Raw genomic sequence first — 15,953 nt, 5'->3', positions numbered from 1 at the left:
ACTCGTTTCTGATTGGCTAGAAGTACATTGTTTCTAATTAGCCTACAGCATTGTTGAATACTCGTTTCTGATTGGCTAGAAGGGCATTATTTCTATTTAGCCTACAGCATTGTTGAATACTCGTTTCTGATTGGCTAGAAGGGCATTATTTCTATTTAGCCTACAGCATTGTTGAATACTAGTTTCTGATTGGCTAGAAGGGCATTATTTATAATTAGCCTACAGCATTGTTGAATACTAGTTTCTGATTGGCTAGAAGGGCATTATTTCTATTTAACCTACAGCATTGTTGAATACTAGTTTCTGATTGGCTAGAAGGGCATTATTTCTAATTAGCCTACAGCATTGTTGAATACTAGTTTCTGATTGGCTAGAAGGGCATTATTTCTATTTAGCCTACATCATTGTTGAATACTAGTTTCTGATTGGCTAGAAGTACATTATTTCTAATTAGCCTACAGCGTTGTTGAATACTCGTTTCTGATTGGCTAGAAGTACATTATTTCTATTTAGCCTACAGCATTGTTGAATACTAGTTTCTGATTGGCTAGAGGTACATTATTTCTATTTAGCCTACAGCATTGTTGAATACTAGTTTCTGATTGGCTAGAGGTACATTATTTCTAATTAGCCTACAGCATTGTTGAATACTCGTTTCTGATTGGCTAGAAGGGCATTATTTCTAATTAGCCTACACTTTCTCATTCTGAACTAGATTAAGATTGTGACAATGAGCCACTCACCGATTTGACAGCCCAAACTCAGTTACACCTCCCGACACCACAAAAAAACAAACAGCTGTGCAGGTAAGGGAAAGGGGGATACGTAGTCAGTTGTACAACTGAATGCATTTAACCCAAGCCCTCTGAATCAGAGAGGTGCGGGGAGACTGCCATAATCGACATCTACGTTCGGGGAACATTGGGTTTAACTGCCTTGCTCAGGGGCAGAACGACAGATTTTTACCCTTGTCAGCTCTGGGATTCAATCTAATGTTGGCTATAGCGTGTTTACTCTTAATCTGATTGAATCTAGGCCTTAATGTCTAGTGTCCCTGAGAACTACTACTTTTTAGTTGGTGTCAGATAATCACACAATTATTGACTTGATTCTGGGCAACTTTTAGCAAAGTACTGAAATGTATTCTTGCCAATAAACCTGTGGCCGATCTCTTTTATGGTGGCGAAGCAGGAATTTGGCGATCCAACTCATCCCAAAGGGGTTATATCAAATCAAATGTTATTGGTCACATACAGATGGGGTTGAGGTCAGGGCTCTGTGCAGGCCAGTCAAGTTCTTCCACACCGATCTCGACAAACCATTTCTGTATGGACCTCGCTTTGTGCACAGGGGGGGGCATTGTCATGCTGAAACAGGAAAGGGTCTTCAGCAGACTGTTGCCAAAACATTGGAAGCACAGAATGATCTAGAATGTCATTGTATGCTGTAGCTTTAAGATTTCCCTTCACTGGAACTAAGGGGCTCGAACCATGAAAAAGAGCTCCAGACCATTATTACTCCTCCACCAAACTTTACAGTTGGCACTATGCATTGGGGCAGGTAACGTTCTCCTGGCATCCGCCAAACCCAGATTCATCTGTCAGCAATGGGTGTGGCTGAAATAGCCGAATCCACTAATTTGAAGTAGTGTCCACATACTTTAGTATAAATAGTATATATGTAAATATAGTATCTTTCTAATATAATTATTAGTGAACTTTTTATTTATTTATTATTTCTAATTTTATCATTGATGCACACACCATCTAATAGGATGCTAATACAATAATTGAATAAAAAATAAAAATGTAAATTTTCATGAAATAACTGTCACTAACCATTTTCCCCACCAGAGATGTGTTTCCATGCAAAATGACTTGGTGCGGATAAAAAAAATGTGTGCGTGATGATGTAGTGCACATAAAAATACCTTTTGCAGTTAAATTCCCACTTGCCGAATAAAAAATACAAGTTAAATGGGTTTCCATATAATTTTCAAATGTTTTCCATTAAATAGTGAATGTGCCCACTCTGGTATTGGCACGTGCGCTCTAGCCGCCAACAGTTCGCAGATACAGTGTGGGTAGGCTAGTCTACATGATGAGCTTATTATGGACAAAAGAGAGAGATTATTGTTATGTGTCAAACGGCACCCAGTCATCGATCATCATGTCACCAGAATAAAACCCTAGATATTTATTAGAAAGGAGTATCAAGCTCGTCACCGTGCACTTTCACCACCCTGTGAAGTTCATCATTTATTTAATCTGTAGCCTAATAAACTGCATGGTTTCCCGAGTCGGTAGTGGGAGGACCACACAACATATCATCTCGTGACTCTATTTTACTTCGATATGATGGTTATTGTGTCAATAGTCGTGAAAAAAAGCGTTTCCACCACCATTTATCGTATCATTTATTTTACTAACAGAAAAAAAGTGCATTGGTTTGACAACATTTTGAAAGTTTACCGACAAAATGTTGTGCTTGTGACATCGTTTTATCCGACATGTAGTTGTACTTTACTCGCATAAAAAGGGATGAATGGAAATCGGCCTATCCCATCCATATCATTCAATGCCCACTACACAGGAATGGAAAAAGTACCCAATTGTCATACTTGAGTAAAAGTAAAGATAACTTAATAGAAAGTTACTCAAGTTATTGTGAAAGTCACCCAGTAAAATACTACTTGAGTAAAAGTCTAAAATTATTTGGTTTTAAATATATTTAATGATGCACTATGCAGAAATCACTCTGCTATTTCCTGTTTGTTAAAATTCAAATAGTTTGCTTAATTTCAGTTTATGTGTCAAAACCAGTAACTATAGTGTAGAGAATCATTGTACCATCTAAACCGCTGTGAAATATATTTTCCATAAACATAAACAAATATTGTATTTTCAACTGTTTGAATCTGATGTACAAAACTGAAAGTAAAAGACACAAAAAACGAAACTTAAGAACGGGAAGCATAGAAATAGCACACATAGAACATATCTCCCGCTTCGTAGACTTGGTTTCAATGAGAATAACAGATCTATAAATCACATGTCTATATGAATTTAGCAGCTTTAAGTATCAAAAGTAAAAGTAAAAGTATAAATAATTTTAAATTCCTCATTTTATGGAAACCAGATGGCACAATTGTTGTCTCCCAACACAAAGTATTTGTGTTTAGTGAGTTCTCCAGATCAGAGGCAGTAGTGATGACCGGGGATGTTCTCTGTTTAGTGAGTCCGCCAGATCAGAGGCAGTAGAGATGACCGGTGATGTTCTCTTGATAAGTGTGTAAATTGGATAATTTTCCTGTCCTGCTAAGCATTCATTCAAAATGTAACAAGTACTTTTGGGTGTCAGGGAAAATGTATGGTGTAAAATGTACACTATTTTAATTAGGAATGTAGTGATGCAAAAGTAAAAGTTGTCAAATTATAAATGGTGAAGTAAAGTACAGATAGCCTAAAAACTGCTTAAGTATGTCACGATCGTCATAATAAGTGGGTGAGAGAGAGGACCAAGGCGCAGCGGGAAAGGAAGACATCTTCTTTTATTGGAGATGAAGACAAAACGAACACTATACATAAACAGAAACAAAACAACCGTGAAGCTACAAACGTTAGTGCACACACAAGCTACAAACGTTCAACATAGACAATTACCCACAAACAGCTAAAGCCTATGGCTGCCTTAAATATGGCTCCCAATCAGAGACAACAATAACCAGCTGTCTCTGATTGAGAACCAATTCAGGCAACCATAGACTCTTCTAGACACCTACACTGAACACTAACCCATCTACTCCATTTAACCCCCTAAACCATACAACACCCTAGACAATACAAAAACACACAAACTTCCCCATGTCACACCCTGACCTACCTAAAATAATAATGAAAACAAAGATAACTAAGGCCAGGGTGTGACATAAGGGGGGGGGGGGGGGGGGGGGGGGGTTTAAGGTTTGAACTCCGGGCGCACCAGCATAAAGTCTAGGGGAGGGTCTGGGTGGGCGTCTGTCCACGGTGGCGGCTCTGGCACTGGTCGTGGTCCCCACCCCACCATAGTCACTACCCACTTTTGTAGCCTCCTCCAAATGGCCACCCTCCACATTAACCCCACTGGATTAAGGGGCAGCACCGGACTAAGGGGCAGCACCGGACTAAGGGGCAGCACCGGACTGAGGGGCAGCACCGGACTGAGGGGCAGCACCGGACTGAGGGGCAGCACCGGACTGAGGGGCAGCACCGGACTGAGGGGCAGCACCGGACTGAGGGGTAGCACCGGACTGAGGGGCAGCACCAGGATAAGGGGCAGCACCAGGATAAGGGGCAGCACCAGGATAAGGGGCAGCACCAGGATAAGGGGCAGCACCAGGATAAGGGGCAGCACCAGGATAAGGGGCAGCTCCGGACTGAGGGATGGCAGCTCCGGACTGAGGGACGGATCCTGGCTGGATGGCGGATCCTGGCTGGCTGGCTCTGGTGGATCCTGGCTGGCTGGCGGATCCTGGCTGGCTGGCGGATCCTGGCTGGCTGGCTCTGGCGGATCCTGGCTGGATGACGGCTCTGGCGGATCCTGGCTGGATGACGGCTCTGGCGGATCCTGGCTGGATGACGGCTCTGGCGGATCCTGGCTGGATGACGGCTCTGGCGGATCCTGGCTGGATGACGGCTCTGGCGGATCCTGGCTGGACGGCTTATGGCTGGCTGACGGATCTGGCTGCTCATGGCTGGCTGACGGATCTGGCGGCTCATGGCTGGCTGACGGATCTGGCTGCTCATGGCTGGCTGACGGATCTGGCTGCTCATGGCTGGCTGACGGATCTGGCTGCTCATGGCTGGCTGACGGATCTGGCTGCTCATGGCTGGCTGGCGGCTCTGGCAGATCCTGTCTGGTTGGCGGCTCTGGCAGATCCTGTCTGGTTGGCGGCTCTGGCAGATCCTGTCTGATTGGCGGCTCTGGCTGATCCTGTCTGGTTGTCGGCTCTGGCTGATCCTGTCTGGTTGGCGGCTCTGGCTGATCCTGTCTGGTTGGCGGCTCTGGCTGATCCTGTCTGGTTGGCGGTTCTGGCAGATCCTGACTGACGAATGGCTCTAGCGGCTCGGGACAGACGGGCGGCTCTAATGGCTCGGGGCAGACGGATGGCTCAGATGGCGCTGGGTAGACGGATGGCTCAGATGGCGCTGGGTAGACGGATGGCTCAGATGGCGCTGGGCAGACGGATGGCTCAGATGGCGCTGGGTAGACGGATGGCTCAGATTGCGCTGGGTAGACTGATGGCTCAGATGGCGCTTGGCAGACGGGTGGCTCAGATGGCGCTTGGCAGACGGGCAGTTCAGGCACCGCTGTGCAGACGGCAGACTCTGGCCGGCTGAGACGCACTGTAGGCCTTCAGGCTAGTGCGGGGAGGAGGAACAGGGCATACTGGACCCTGGAGACGCACATTAGGCCTAGTGCGTGGTGCCGGAACTGGTGGTACCGGGCTGGGGACACGCATCTCAGGGCTAGTGCGGGGAGGAAGAACAGGGCATACTGGACCCTGGAGACGCACATTAGGCCTAGTGCGTGGTGCCGGAACTGGTGGTACCGGGCTGGGGACACGCATCTCAGGGCTAGTGCGGGGAGGAGAAACAGGACGTACTGGACTCTGGAAACGCACATTAGGCTTGGTGCGTGGTGCCGGAACTGGAGGACTGGTACGAGGGGCTGCCACAGGAGAGTTAGTACGTGGGGCTGCTACCGGAGGTGCAGGACTAGGGAGGCGTACAGGAGGCCTGGTTCGTGGGACTGTCATTCCCAGACGGTTAGCACGCACCTCAGGATGAGCAAGGAGAGCTGACTCAGGTAACATCACTTCCCACACATGCTCTGTCGGGTGGATTTTGTGCCTCACGCACCAACACAGCAGCTCCCTCATTTCACTCTCCTCCAACCTCCTCAATAAATCCTTAACAGTCTCTGTATCATTCCCATTGCTCACCTCCAAAATCAGCCCGACTGGCTCAGGTTCCTTCTTAGGGTCCTCACGGGTAGCACGGGAAGTTGACGCAGATCACCTATCTGGACTCGCCACACTCCCCATGAGCCCCTCCCCAAGAAATTTTTGGCATTTCCTCGAGGGCTTCCTACCGTTTCGCCTTGCTGCCTCCTCATACCGCCGCCTCTCTGCTTTAGCTGCCTCCAGCTCTTCACGAGCGCGGCGATATTCTCCATTTTGAGCCCATGGCCCTTTACCGTCCCGTATTTCCTCCCATGTCCAGAAATCCTGTGTAGGTGGGTCCTGTTGTTTTCTCCCGTTACACCGCTGCTTGATCCTTTGTTGGTGGGTAATTCTGTCACGATCGTCATAATAAGTGGGTGAGAGAGAGGACCAAGGCGCAGCGGGAAATGAAGACATCTTCTTTTATTGGAGATGAAGACAAAACGAACACTATACATAAACAGAAACAAAACAACAAACGACCGTGAAGCTACAAACGTTAGTGCACACACAAGCTACAAACGTTCAACATAGACAATTACCCACAAACAGCTAAAGCCTATGGCTGCCTTAAATATGGCTCCCAATCAGAGACAACAATAACCAGCTGTCTCTGATTGAGAACCAATTCAGGCAACCATAGACTCTTCTAGACACCTACACTGAACACTAACCCATCTACTCTATTTAACCCCCTAAACCATACAACACCCTAGACAATACAAAAACACACAAACTTCCCCATGTCACACCCTGACTTACCTAAAATAATAATGAAAACAAAGATAACTAAGGCCAGGGTGTGACAAAGTAGCAGCCTACTTCAATTAAAGTAGTTTTTGTTAAGTAGGAGCCTACTTCAATTAAAGTAGTTTTTGTTAAGTAGTAGCCTACTTTAATTAAAGTATTTTATGTTAAGTGGCAGCCTACTTTAATTAAAGTATTTTCTGTTAAGTGGCAGCCTACTTTAATTAAAGTATTTTCTGTTAAGTAGTAGCCTACTTTAATTAAAGTATTTTCTGTTAAGTAGGAGCCTACTTTAATTAAAGTATTTTCTGTTAAGTGGCAGCCTACTTCAATTAAAGTATTTTTTGTTAAGTAGTAGCCTACTTTAAAGTATTTTTTGTTAAGTAGTAGCCTACTTTAAAGTATTTTTTGTTAAGTAGTAGTCTACTTTAAGGTATTTTTTGTTAAGTAGTAGCCTACTTTAAGGTATTTTTTGTTAAGTAGCCTACGTTATACCACTACAGGTCTCCAGCATCAGTTATGGAAACCTGACCCTACTGTAGCTATCGAGACAACTCTAGCATAGATTACTACAGTATGAGTCATAATACCCATAAAACCTAGCGGTCAAACAGGGAAATGGTTCCAATCTTTTTTCCACCATTCATTTTTCCCATAAGGGGATTTTAGAAACACTTTTAAAATAAGAGAAGTGTTTTGTGTAGGCGTACCCTGACGTGACGTTTTGATAACCGCGTAAATCTCTCACAGACAAGGTGACTTTAATCAATATATTTGTCTGTATTTATCCCCCCCCCAAATTAAATGCTAATTAGCTGCTAATGTGGCTATCATAAAGAACTACAAACGCCATGCTGATCTGGATGAGACTGCCGAATTGAGGCAAAGGTAAGAATCTCTGGATTAACTATCTAATGTTAGCTAAATGTAGTAGGGAATAGATAGGCTATATTTCCTTAAATTGACAGTTCTGTGAAATGTCTTTTGGAAGTTTTAAATTGACACAATACCTGTTTAGAAAAGGTGTCAGCTAGAGATGAAACGCAGGAGCTTTCAGGGATTTGTAGTTTTGCAAGATGTTTGCTGTGATGCTAATTAGCATGTTCGAATCTGAGTGTAAATAGAGCCGAATATATTAACAAAAGTCACCTTTTGTCCGAAATAGATTTACATGCTTATCAAAACATCACACCGGGGCATTTTCCTGATTGACCGCAAGGTTTTATGGGTATTGTGACACCTCCACTGTGGGGCTCTATCAGACCTCCTAGCTATTCAATAATGAAGCACTCCAATGACGGAGAGAGAATATGCAATGAGCTAAACTCATCTCGGCTGTGGTCTTCGGTGAGTGGAGATAGGCTACAGAGTTGAGTCCACATATATTTTGACTGGCACAAACGTTTTGCCCTGTCATGCCTTTATCACGGTTCTCCCGTGACCATAATCCAGGGATTGGAGTCCAAGAGGGCTCTTTGAGGTGAATGCAAGGATACCTTTTTTTTATCAGGTTAAAGAGGTGGAAAGGATTGCTTTTTGTATCAGGATTAGGTGATTTGGTTTTGGTAGCCTAATTCTGCAGCAATAACTCCGGAGGCGCTTTAACTTCAAGACGCGCTGTGCGTTCCTCTTCCAAAAGATCAACATGATGTCTGCCATAGATACGGGTACATCTGTGTACCAACCAGCACAACTACTGAATTGGATCTATATGTCTCTACAAGACTCCCACCAGACCAATGACTTCGATGCGTTCAGACCGGATTCGGAGAGTTCTCCACCGGACCTGAACAACTACGAACAGCGGTCCGCTGCTGCTGTCGACCTGAGCTCTGCGCTCAACTCAAACTATCTTAACAACTTCTTGCAACTTCAGAGGAATGAGGTATAGTTGTGAAAAGTTTATACAACCCCCCCCCCCCCCCCTATGATATATGTGATTTGCACAAACTGTATAGTGTGTCATGTCAAACAACTTTGATTGAACTTTATCCAATATTGTATTCTGTCATTCATAGAACAATTATAATATTGTGATTGCAATGAACACTTTTAACACCATATTTTTTGGTCTCAAGTTGAACATTAAAGCTGTATACTGTATGCTTACCCCTTCACTTGAAGCATGCACAGATATGTTCTTATATAATTTGGTTTTGATTATAATAATAATTATACTCAACCCATAGGGCTACAAATCTTACGGTCCCATTAGAGCCCCTGCGGTCTAAGGCACTGCATCTCAGTGCCAGAGGCGTCACTACAGCCCCTGGTTCGAATCCAGGCTGTATCACAACCGGCCGTGATTGGGAGTCCCGTAGGGTGGCGCACAATTGGCCCAGCGTCGTTAGGGTTTTAAATTAAAAAAAAAATGATAATAATAATTTACCAATACAATGTGCCATCCTACATATTTTCACATTTTAATGCATGACCCACTTACAATATTATTTTAGTTGGACATACAGTAAACATACAGTAACGTACAGTAAACGTACAGTAACGTACAGTAACGTACAGTAACCTACAGTAAACTACAGTAAATGTACAGTAATGTACAGTAAACATACAGCAACGTACAGTAATGTACAGTAACGTACAGCAAACGTACAGTAACGTACAGTAATGTACAGTAACGTACAGCAAACGTACAGTAACGTACAGCAAACGTACAGTAACGTACAGCAAACGTACAGTAACGTACAGCAAACGTACAGTAACGTACAGCAAACGTACAGTAACGTACAGCAGACGTACAGTGACGTACAGTAACGTACAGCAGACGTACAGTAGACGTACAGTAGACGTACAGTAGACGTACAGTAGACGTACAGTAACGTACAGTAGACGTACAGTGACGTACAGTAAACGTACAGTAAACGTACAGTAAACGTACAGTAAACGTACAGTGACGTACAGTAAACGTACAGTGACGTACAGTGACGTACAGTGACGTACAGTGACGTACAGCAGACGTACAGCAGACGTACAGCAGACGTACAGCATACGTACAGTAATGTACAGTGATGTACAGTGACGTACAGTAACGTACAGTAGACGTACAGTAGACGTACAGTAATGTACAGTAGACGTACAGTAACGTACAGTAAACGTACAGTAAACGTACAGTAAACGTACAGTAGATCCCTATCTCTGACATACCTGCCTCCATTGCGCCACAAAAGTGTGGTGACTGGTGATTGGCTGTATGTAGGCTATAGTATGAATGAGCCCCTCTTACACAGTACATAGCGCCTGGTGTGTGTTGAGACTGTTCTGATGTCAGTGAGCTGCCAGGGGAGGTAGGGAAGGTTGAAAAAGTCTACATCCAATTTGGCACCCTATTCCCTAAGTAGTGCACTATTTTTGACCAGGGACCATAGGGCTACGGTCAAAGTAGTGCGCTAATAAGGGAATAGGGTGCCGTTTGGGACGTAGACCCTATGCAATGTTCCTATACTGCATGGGGCCTGCTGGTGCTGCTGGTGGTGGTGCTCAATTCGATTACCATCCCTCTCAGGAGAAGTCTGAAATATAGACCGGTGCAGTATGTCAAGTAGAATACCACATTCATCAGACGCGGTGAGGAAGAAACTAGGATTTATTTGGCTTGTGAGATATGCTACAGAAAGCTAGGCTGTATCTTATTCGCTATATAGTGCACTACGTTTGACCAGAGGAATAGGTGTGCTTTTTGCAAAAAAGCATCAACGTGAAGTTTATAGGAGCATATCAAATTTCGTGTCAACTGAAAGTAAAATCAAGACGTCGTTCAACCATTTTCCAACCTAAAATTAACAGATTTATGGTGACAGATGGAAAAGGGGTCTTGAAAAACATTTTTGAAGTAAACTAATTTTTGAAGTAAACTAATATCAACATTTATATTTAGTTTTTCATAAATGATTTGAGTTCTGTAAGTTTAAGAAATATTACCTAACGTCTTGTCATTCTGTGAACCAAAAACCCACATATTTTCAGATTTTTTCTAATTTCTCTGCCTCGTGAGGATCATGAAAGTTCACTACAGTAACACGTAAAGGTAGACCTACCAATTCGTTTTTTTTTTTTTTTTACTGATATGAAGTTTGTTTCTGAATTATTGAATGACTAAAAAGATTCACTCTGTTACAAAAATCGGAACAGTGACCGAAAAATAAGTTACACAATGACTGCAATTGAAACAATGACTGCCAAATCATAGTAGTCACAAACCAGAATTGCAGTAGAGCACATTGCAGTATAGTAGAGTACAGTATAGTTCCGTAGTGTAGAGTTCAGTACAGTACAGTATAGTACAGTATACTTCAGTATAGTTCAGTAGAGTAGAGTCCAGTCCAGTAGAGTCCAGTCCAGTAGAGTCCAGTACAGTAGAGTAGAGTACAGTACAGTAAAGTCCAGTTCAGTATAGTCCAGTACAGTATAGTTCAGTACAGTTTAGTCCAGTCCAGTAGAGTTCAGTCCAGTAGAGTAGAGTTCAGTCCAGTAGAGTAGAGTTCAGTCCAGTAGAGTTCAGTCCAGTAGAGTAGAGTTCAGTCCAGTAGAGTAGAGTTCAGTCCAGTAGAGTAGAGTTCAGTCCAGTAGAGTAGAGTTCAGTCCAGTAGAGTAGAGTTCAGTAGAGTTCAGTCCAGTAGAGTTCAGTCCAGTAGAGTAGAGTTCAGTCCAGTAGAGTAGAGTTCAGTCCAGTAGAGTAGAGTTCAGTTCAGTAGAGTAGAGTTCAGTCCAGTAGAGTTCAGTCCAGTAGAGTAGAGTTCAGTCCAGTAGAGTTCAGTCCAGTAGAGTTCATTCCAGTAGAGTTCAGTCCAGTAGAGTTCAGTCCAGTAGAGTTCAGTCCAGTAGAGTAGAGTTCAGTCCAGTAGAGTTCAGTCCAGTAGAGTAGAGTGCAGCAGAGTATAGTTCAGTTCAGTAGAGTAGAGTTCAGTAGAGTAGAGTTCAGTTCAGTCCAGTAGAGTTCAGTGCAGTAGAGTTCAGTGCAGTAGAGTTCAGTGCAGTAGAGTTCAGTGCAGTAGAGTTCAGTGCAGTAGAGTTCAGTCCAGTAGAGTTCAGTCCAGTAGAGTTCAGTCCAGTAGAGTTCAGTCCAGTAGAGTTCAGTGCAGTAGAGTGCAGTACAGTAGAGTACAGTACAGTAGAGTCCAGTACAGTAGAGTCCAGTACAGTAGAGTCCAGTACAGTAGAGTTCAGTACAGTAGAGTTCAGTACAGTAGAGTTCAGTACAGTACAGCTCAGTACAGTAGAGTGCAGTACAGTGCAGTTCAGTAGAGTAGAGTTCAGTACAGTAGCGTCCAGTACAGTAGAGTATAGTTCAGTACAGTATAGTCCAGTACAGTAGAGTTCAGTAGAGTTCAGTACAGTACAGTAGAGTCCAGTACAGTAGAGTCCAGTACAGTAGAGTCCAGTACAGTAGAGTCCAGTACAGTAGAGTCCAGTACAGTAGAGTCCAGTACAGTAGAGTCCAGTACAGTAGAGTTCAGTACAGTAGAGTTCAGTACAGTAGAGTCCAGTACAGTATAGTAGAGTATAGTCCAGTAGAGTAGAGTTCAGTACAGTATAGTAGAGTTCAGTAGAGTTCAGTACAGTATAGTAGAGTTCAGTACAGTATAGTAGAGTTCAGTACAGTATAGTAGAGTTCAGTACAGTATAGTAGAGTTCAGCACAGTATAGTAGAGTTCAGTACAGCATAGTAGAGTTCAGTAGAGTAGAGTATAGTTCAGTAGAGTTTAGTGCAGTATAGTAGAGTTCAGTAGAGTAGAGTATAGTTCAGTTCAGTACAGTAGAGTGCAGTACAGTATAGTAGAGTAGAGTAGAGTATAGTTCAGTACAGTAGAGTAGAGTGCAGTATAGTAGAGTTCAGTAGAGTAGAGTATAGTTCAGTTCAGTAGAGTTCAGTACAGTAGAGTAGAGTGCAGTACCGTATAGTTCAGTATAGTAGAGTTCAGTAGAGTATAGTAGAGTTCAGTAGAGTTCAGTGCAGTACAGTATAGTAGAGTTCAGTCCAGTCCAGTAGAGTTCAGTCCAGTAGAGTAGAGTTCAGTCCAGTAGAGTAGAGTTCAGTCCAGTAGAGTAGAGTTCAGTCCAGTAGAGTAGAGTTCAGTAGAGTAGAGTTCAGTCCAGTAGAGTAGAGTTCAGTAGAGTTCAGTAGAGTAGAGTTCAGTCCAGTAGAGTTCAGTCCAGTAGAGTTCAGTCCAGTAGAGTTCAGTCCAGTAGAGTTCAGTCCAGTAGAGTAGAGTGCAGCAGAGTTCAGTTCAGTAGAGTAGAGTTCAGTAGAGTAGAGTTCAGTCCAGTAGAGTTCAGTCCAGTAGAGTTCAGTCCAGTAGAGTTCAGTCCAGTAGAGTTCAGTCCAGTAGAGTTCAGTGCAGTAGAGTTCAGTGCAGTAGAGTTCAGTGCAGTAGAGTTCAGTGCAGTAGAGTTCAGTGCAGTAGAGTTCAGTGCAGTAGAGTTCAGTGCAGTAGAGTTCAGTGCAGTAGAGTTCAGTGCAGTAGAGTTCAGTCCAGTAGAGTAGAGTTCAGTCCAGTAGAGTAGAGTTCAGTAGAGTTCAGTAGAGTAGAGTTCAGTCCAGTAGAGTTCAGTCCAGTAGAGTTCAGTCCAGTAGAGTTCAGTCCAGTAGAGTTCAGTCCAGTAGAGTAGAGTGCAGCAGAGTATAGTTCAGTTCAGTAGAGTAGAGTTCAGTAGAGTAGAGTTCAGTAGAGTAGAGTTCAGTCCAGTAGAGTTCAGTCCAGTAGAGTTCAGTCCAGTAGAGTTCAGTCCAGTAGAGTTCAGTCCAGTAGAGTTCAGTCCAGTAGAGTTCAGTGCAGTAGAGTTCAGTGCAGTAGAGTTCAGTCCAGTAGAGTTCAGTCCAGTAGAGTTCAGTCCAGTAGAGTTCAGTCCAGTAGAGTTCAGTCCAGTAGAGTAGAGTGCAGCAGAGTATAGTTCAGTTCAGTAGAGTAGAGTTCAGTAGAGTAGAGTTCAGTAGAGTAGAGTTCAGTAGAGTAGAGTTCAGTCGAGTAGAGTTCAGTCGAGTAGAGTTCAGTCCAGTAGAGTTCAGTCCAGTAGAGTTCAGTCCAGTAGAGTTCAGTCCAGTAGAGTTCAGTGCAGTAGAGTTCAGTGCAGTAGAGTTCAGTGCAGTAGAGTTCAGTGCAGTAGAGTTCAGTGCAGTAGAGTTCAGTCCAGTAGAGTTCAGTCCAGTAGAGTTCAGTCCAGTAGAGTTCAGTCCAGTAGAGTTCAGTCCAGTAGAGTTCAGTCCAGTAGAGTTCAGTCCAGTAGAGTTCAGTGCAGTAGAGTTCAGTGCAGTAGAGTTCAGTGCAGTAGAGTTCAGTGCAGTAGAGTTCAGTCCAGTACAGTAGAGTGCAGTACAGTAGAGTGCAGTACAGTAGAGTGCAGTCCAGTAGAGTAGAGTCCAGTAGAGTAGAGTCCAGTAGAGTAGATTCCAGTAGAGTAGAGTCCAGTATAGTAGAGTCCAGTATAGTAGAGTCCAGTAGAGTAGAGTCCAGTAGAGTAGAGTCCAGTAGAGTAGAGTCCAGTAGAGTAGAGTCCAGTAGAGTAGAGTCCAGTAGAGTAGAGTCCAGTAGAGTAGAGTCCAGTATAGTAGAGTCCAGTATAGTAGAGTCCAGTATAGTAGAGTCCAGTACAGTAGAGTCCAGTACAGTACAGCTCAGTACAATAGAGTGCAGTACAGTGCAGTTCAGTAGAGTAGAGTTCAGTACAGTAGCGTCCAGTACAGTAGAGTATAGTTCAGTACAGTATAGTAGAGTAGAGTTCAGTACAGTACAGTAGAGTCCAGTACAGTAGAGTCCAGTACAGTAGAGTCCAGTACAGTAGAGTCCAGTACAGTAGAGTCCAGTACAGTAGAGTCCAGTACAGTAGAGTCCAGTACAGTACAGTAGAGTCCAGTACAGTATAGTAGAGTATAGTCCAGTAGAGTAGAGTTCAGTACAGTATAGTAGAGTTCAGTAGAGTTCAGTACAGTATAGTAGAGTTCAGTACAGTATAGTAGAGTTCAGTATAGTAGAGTTCAGTACAGTATAGTAGAGTTCAGTAGAGTATAGTAGAGTTCAGTAGAGTAGAGTATAGTTCAGTAGAGTAGAGTATAGTTCAGTATAGTAGAGTTCAGTAGAGTAGAGTATAGTTCAGTTCAGTAGAGTAGAGTGCAGTACAGTATAGTAGAGTTCAGTAGAGTAGAGTATAGTTCAGTACAGTAGAGTAGAGTGCAGTATAGTAGAGTTCAGTAGAGTAGAGTATAGTTCAGTTCAGTAGAGTTCAGTACAGTAGAGTAGAGTGCAGTACCGTATAGTTCAGTACAGTATAGTAGAGTTCAGTAGAGTATAGTTCAGTTCAGTAGAGTTCAGTACAGTAGAGTAGAGTGCAGTACCGTATAGTTCAGTACAGTATAGTAGAGTTCAGTAGAGTATAGTAGAGTTCAGTAGAGTTCAGTGCAGTACAGTATAGTAGAGTTCAGTACAGTTCAGTAGAGTTCAGTACAGTATAGTTCAGTCCAGTCCAGTAGAGTTCAGTCCAGTAGAGTTCAGTCCAGTAGAGTTCAGTCCAGTAGAGTTCAGTCCAGTAGAGTTCAGTCCAGTAGAGTTCAGTAGAGTAGAGTTCAGTAGAGTATAGTTCAGTAGAGTATAGTTCAGTAGAGTATAGTTCAGTCCAGTAGATTTCAGTAGAGTAGAGTATAGTAGAGTTCAGTAGAGTTCAGTAGAGTAGAGTTCAGTAGAGTAGAGTTCAGTAGAGTAGAGTTCAGTAGAGTAGAGTTCAGTAGAGTAGAGTTCAGTAGAGTAGAGTTCAGTATAGTAGAGTTCAGTATAGTAGAGTTCAGTAGAGTTCAGTCCAGTAGAGTTCAGTCCAGTAGAGTTCAGTCCAGTAGAGTTCAGTCCAGTAGAGTTCAGTCCAGTAGAGTTCAGTACAGTAGAGTTCAGTCCAGTATAGTAGAGTTCAGTACAGTTCAGTAGAGTTCAGTACAGTATAGTTCAGTCCAGTATAGTAGAGTTCAGTAGAGTTCAGTGCAGTACAGTATAGTAGAGTTCAGTCCAGTCCAGTAGAGTTCAGTCCAGTAGAGTAGAGTTCAGTCCAGTAGAGTAGAGTTCAGTCCAGTAGAGTAGAGTTCAGTCCAGTAGAGTAGAGTTCAGTCCAGTAGAGTAGAGTTCAGTCGAGTAGAGTTCAGTCGAGTAGAGTTCAGTCGAGTAGAGTTCAGTCGAGTAGAGTTCAGTCGAGTAGAGTTCAGTCCAGTAGAGTAGAGTTCAGTCCAGTA

At 43.4% G+C, this 15,953-nt stretch overlaps 1 protein-coding gene across 1 annotated transcript in view; it reads left to right on the top strand.

Moving 5' to 3' along the window:
* Window positions 1-8,076: 8,076 nt before the first annotated feature.
* LOC129868123 (zinc finger CCHC domain-containing protein 24-like) overlaps window positions 8,077-15,953 on the top strand; it is a 60,418-nt gene continuing 52,541 nt past the window's right edge. Inside the window, exon 1 of the mRNA XM_055941820.1 lies at window positions 8,077-8,615. Coding sequence (XP_055797795.1) covers window positions 8,376-8,615 — 240 coding nt within the window. The 5' untranslated portion in view covers window positions 8,077-8,375. The remainder of the gene's footprint in view (window positions 8,616-15,953) is intronic.

This window comes from Salvelinus fontinalis, chromosome 1 (genome assembly GCF_029448725.1).
Source record: "Salvelinus fontinalis isolate EN_2023a chromosome 1, ASM2944872v1, whole genome shotgun sequence".
Classification (NCBI taxonomy): domain Eukaryota; kingdom Metazoa; phylum Chordata; class Actinopteri; order Salmoniformes; family Salmonidae; genus Salvelinus; species Salvelinus fontinalis.
The sequence above is the reverse complement of the archived record's forward strand: the minus strand, read 5'-3'. Positions and strand labels throughout refer to the sequence as shown.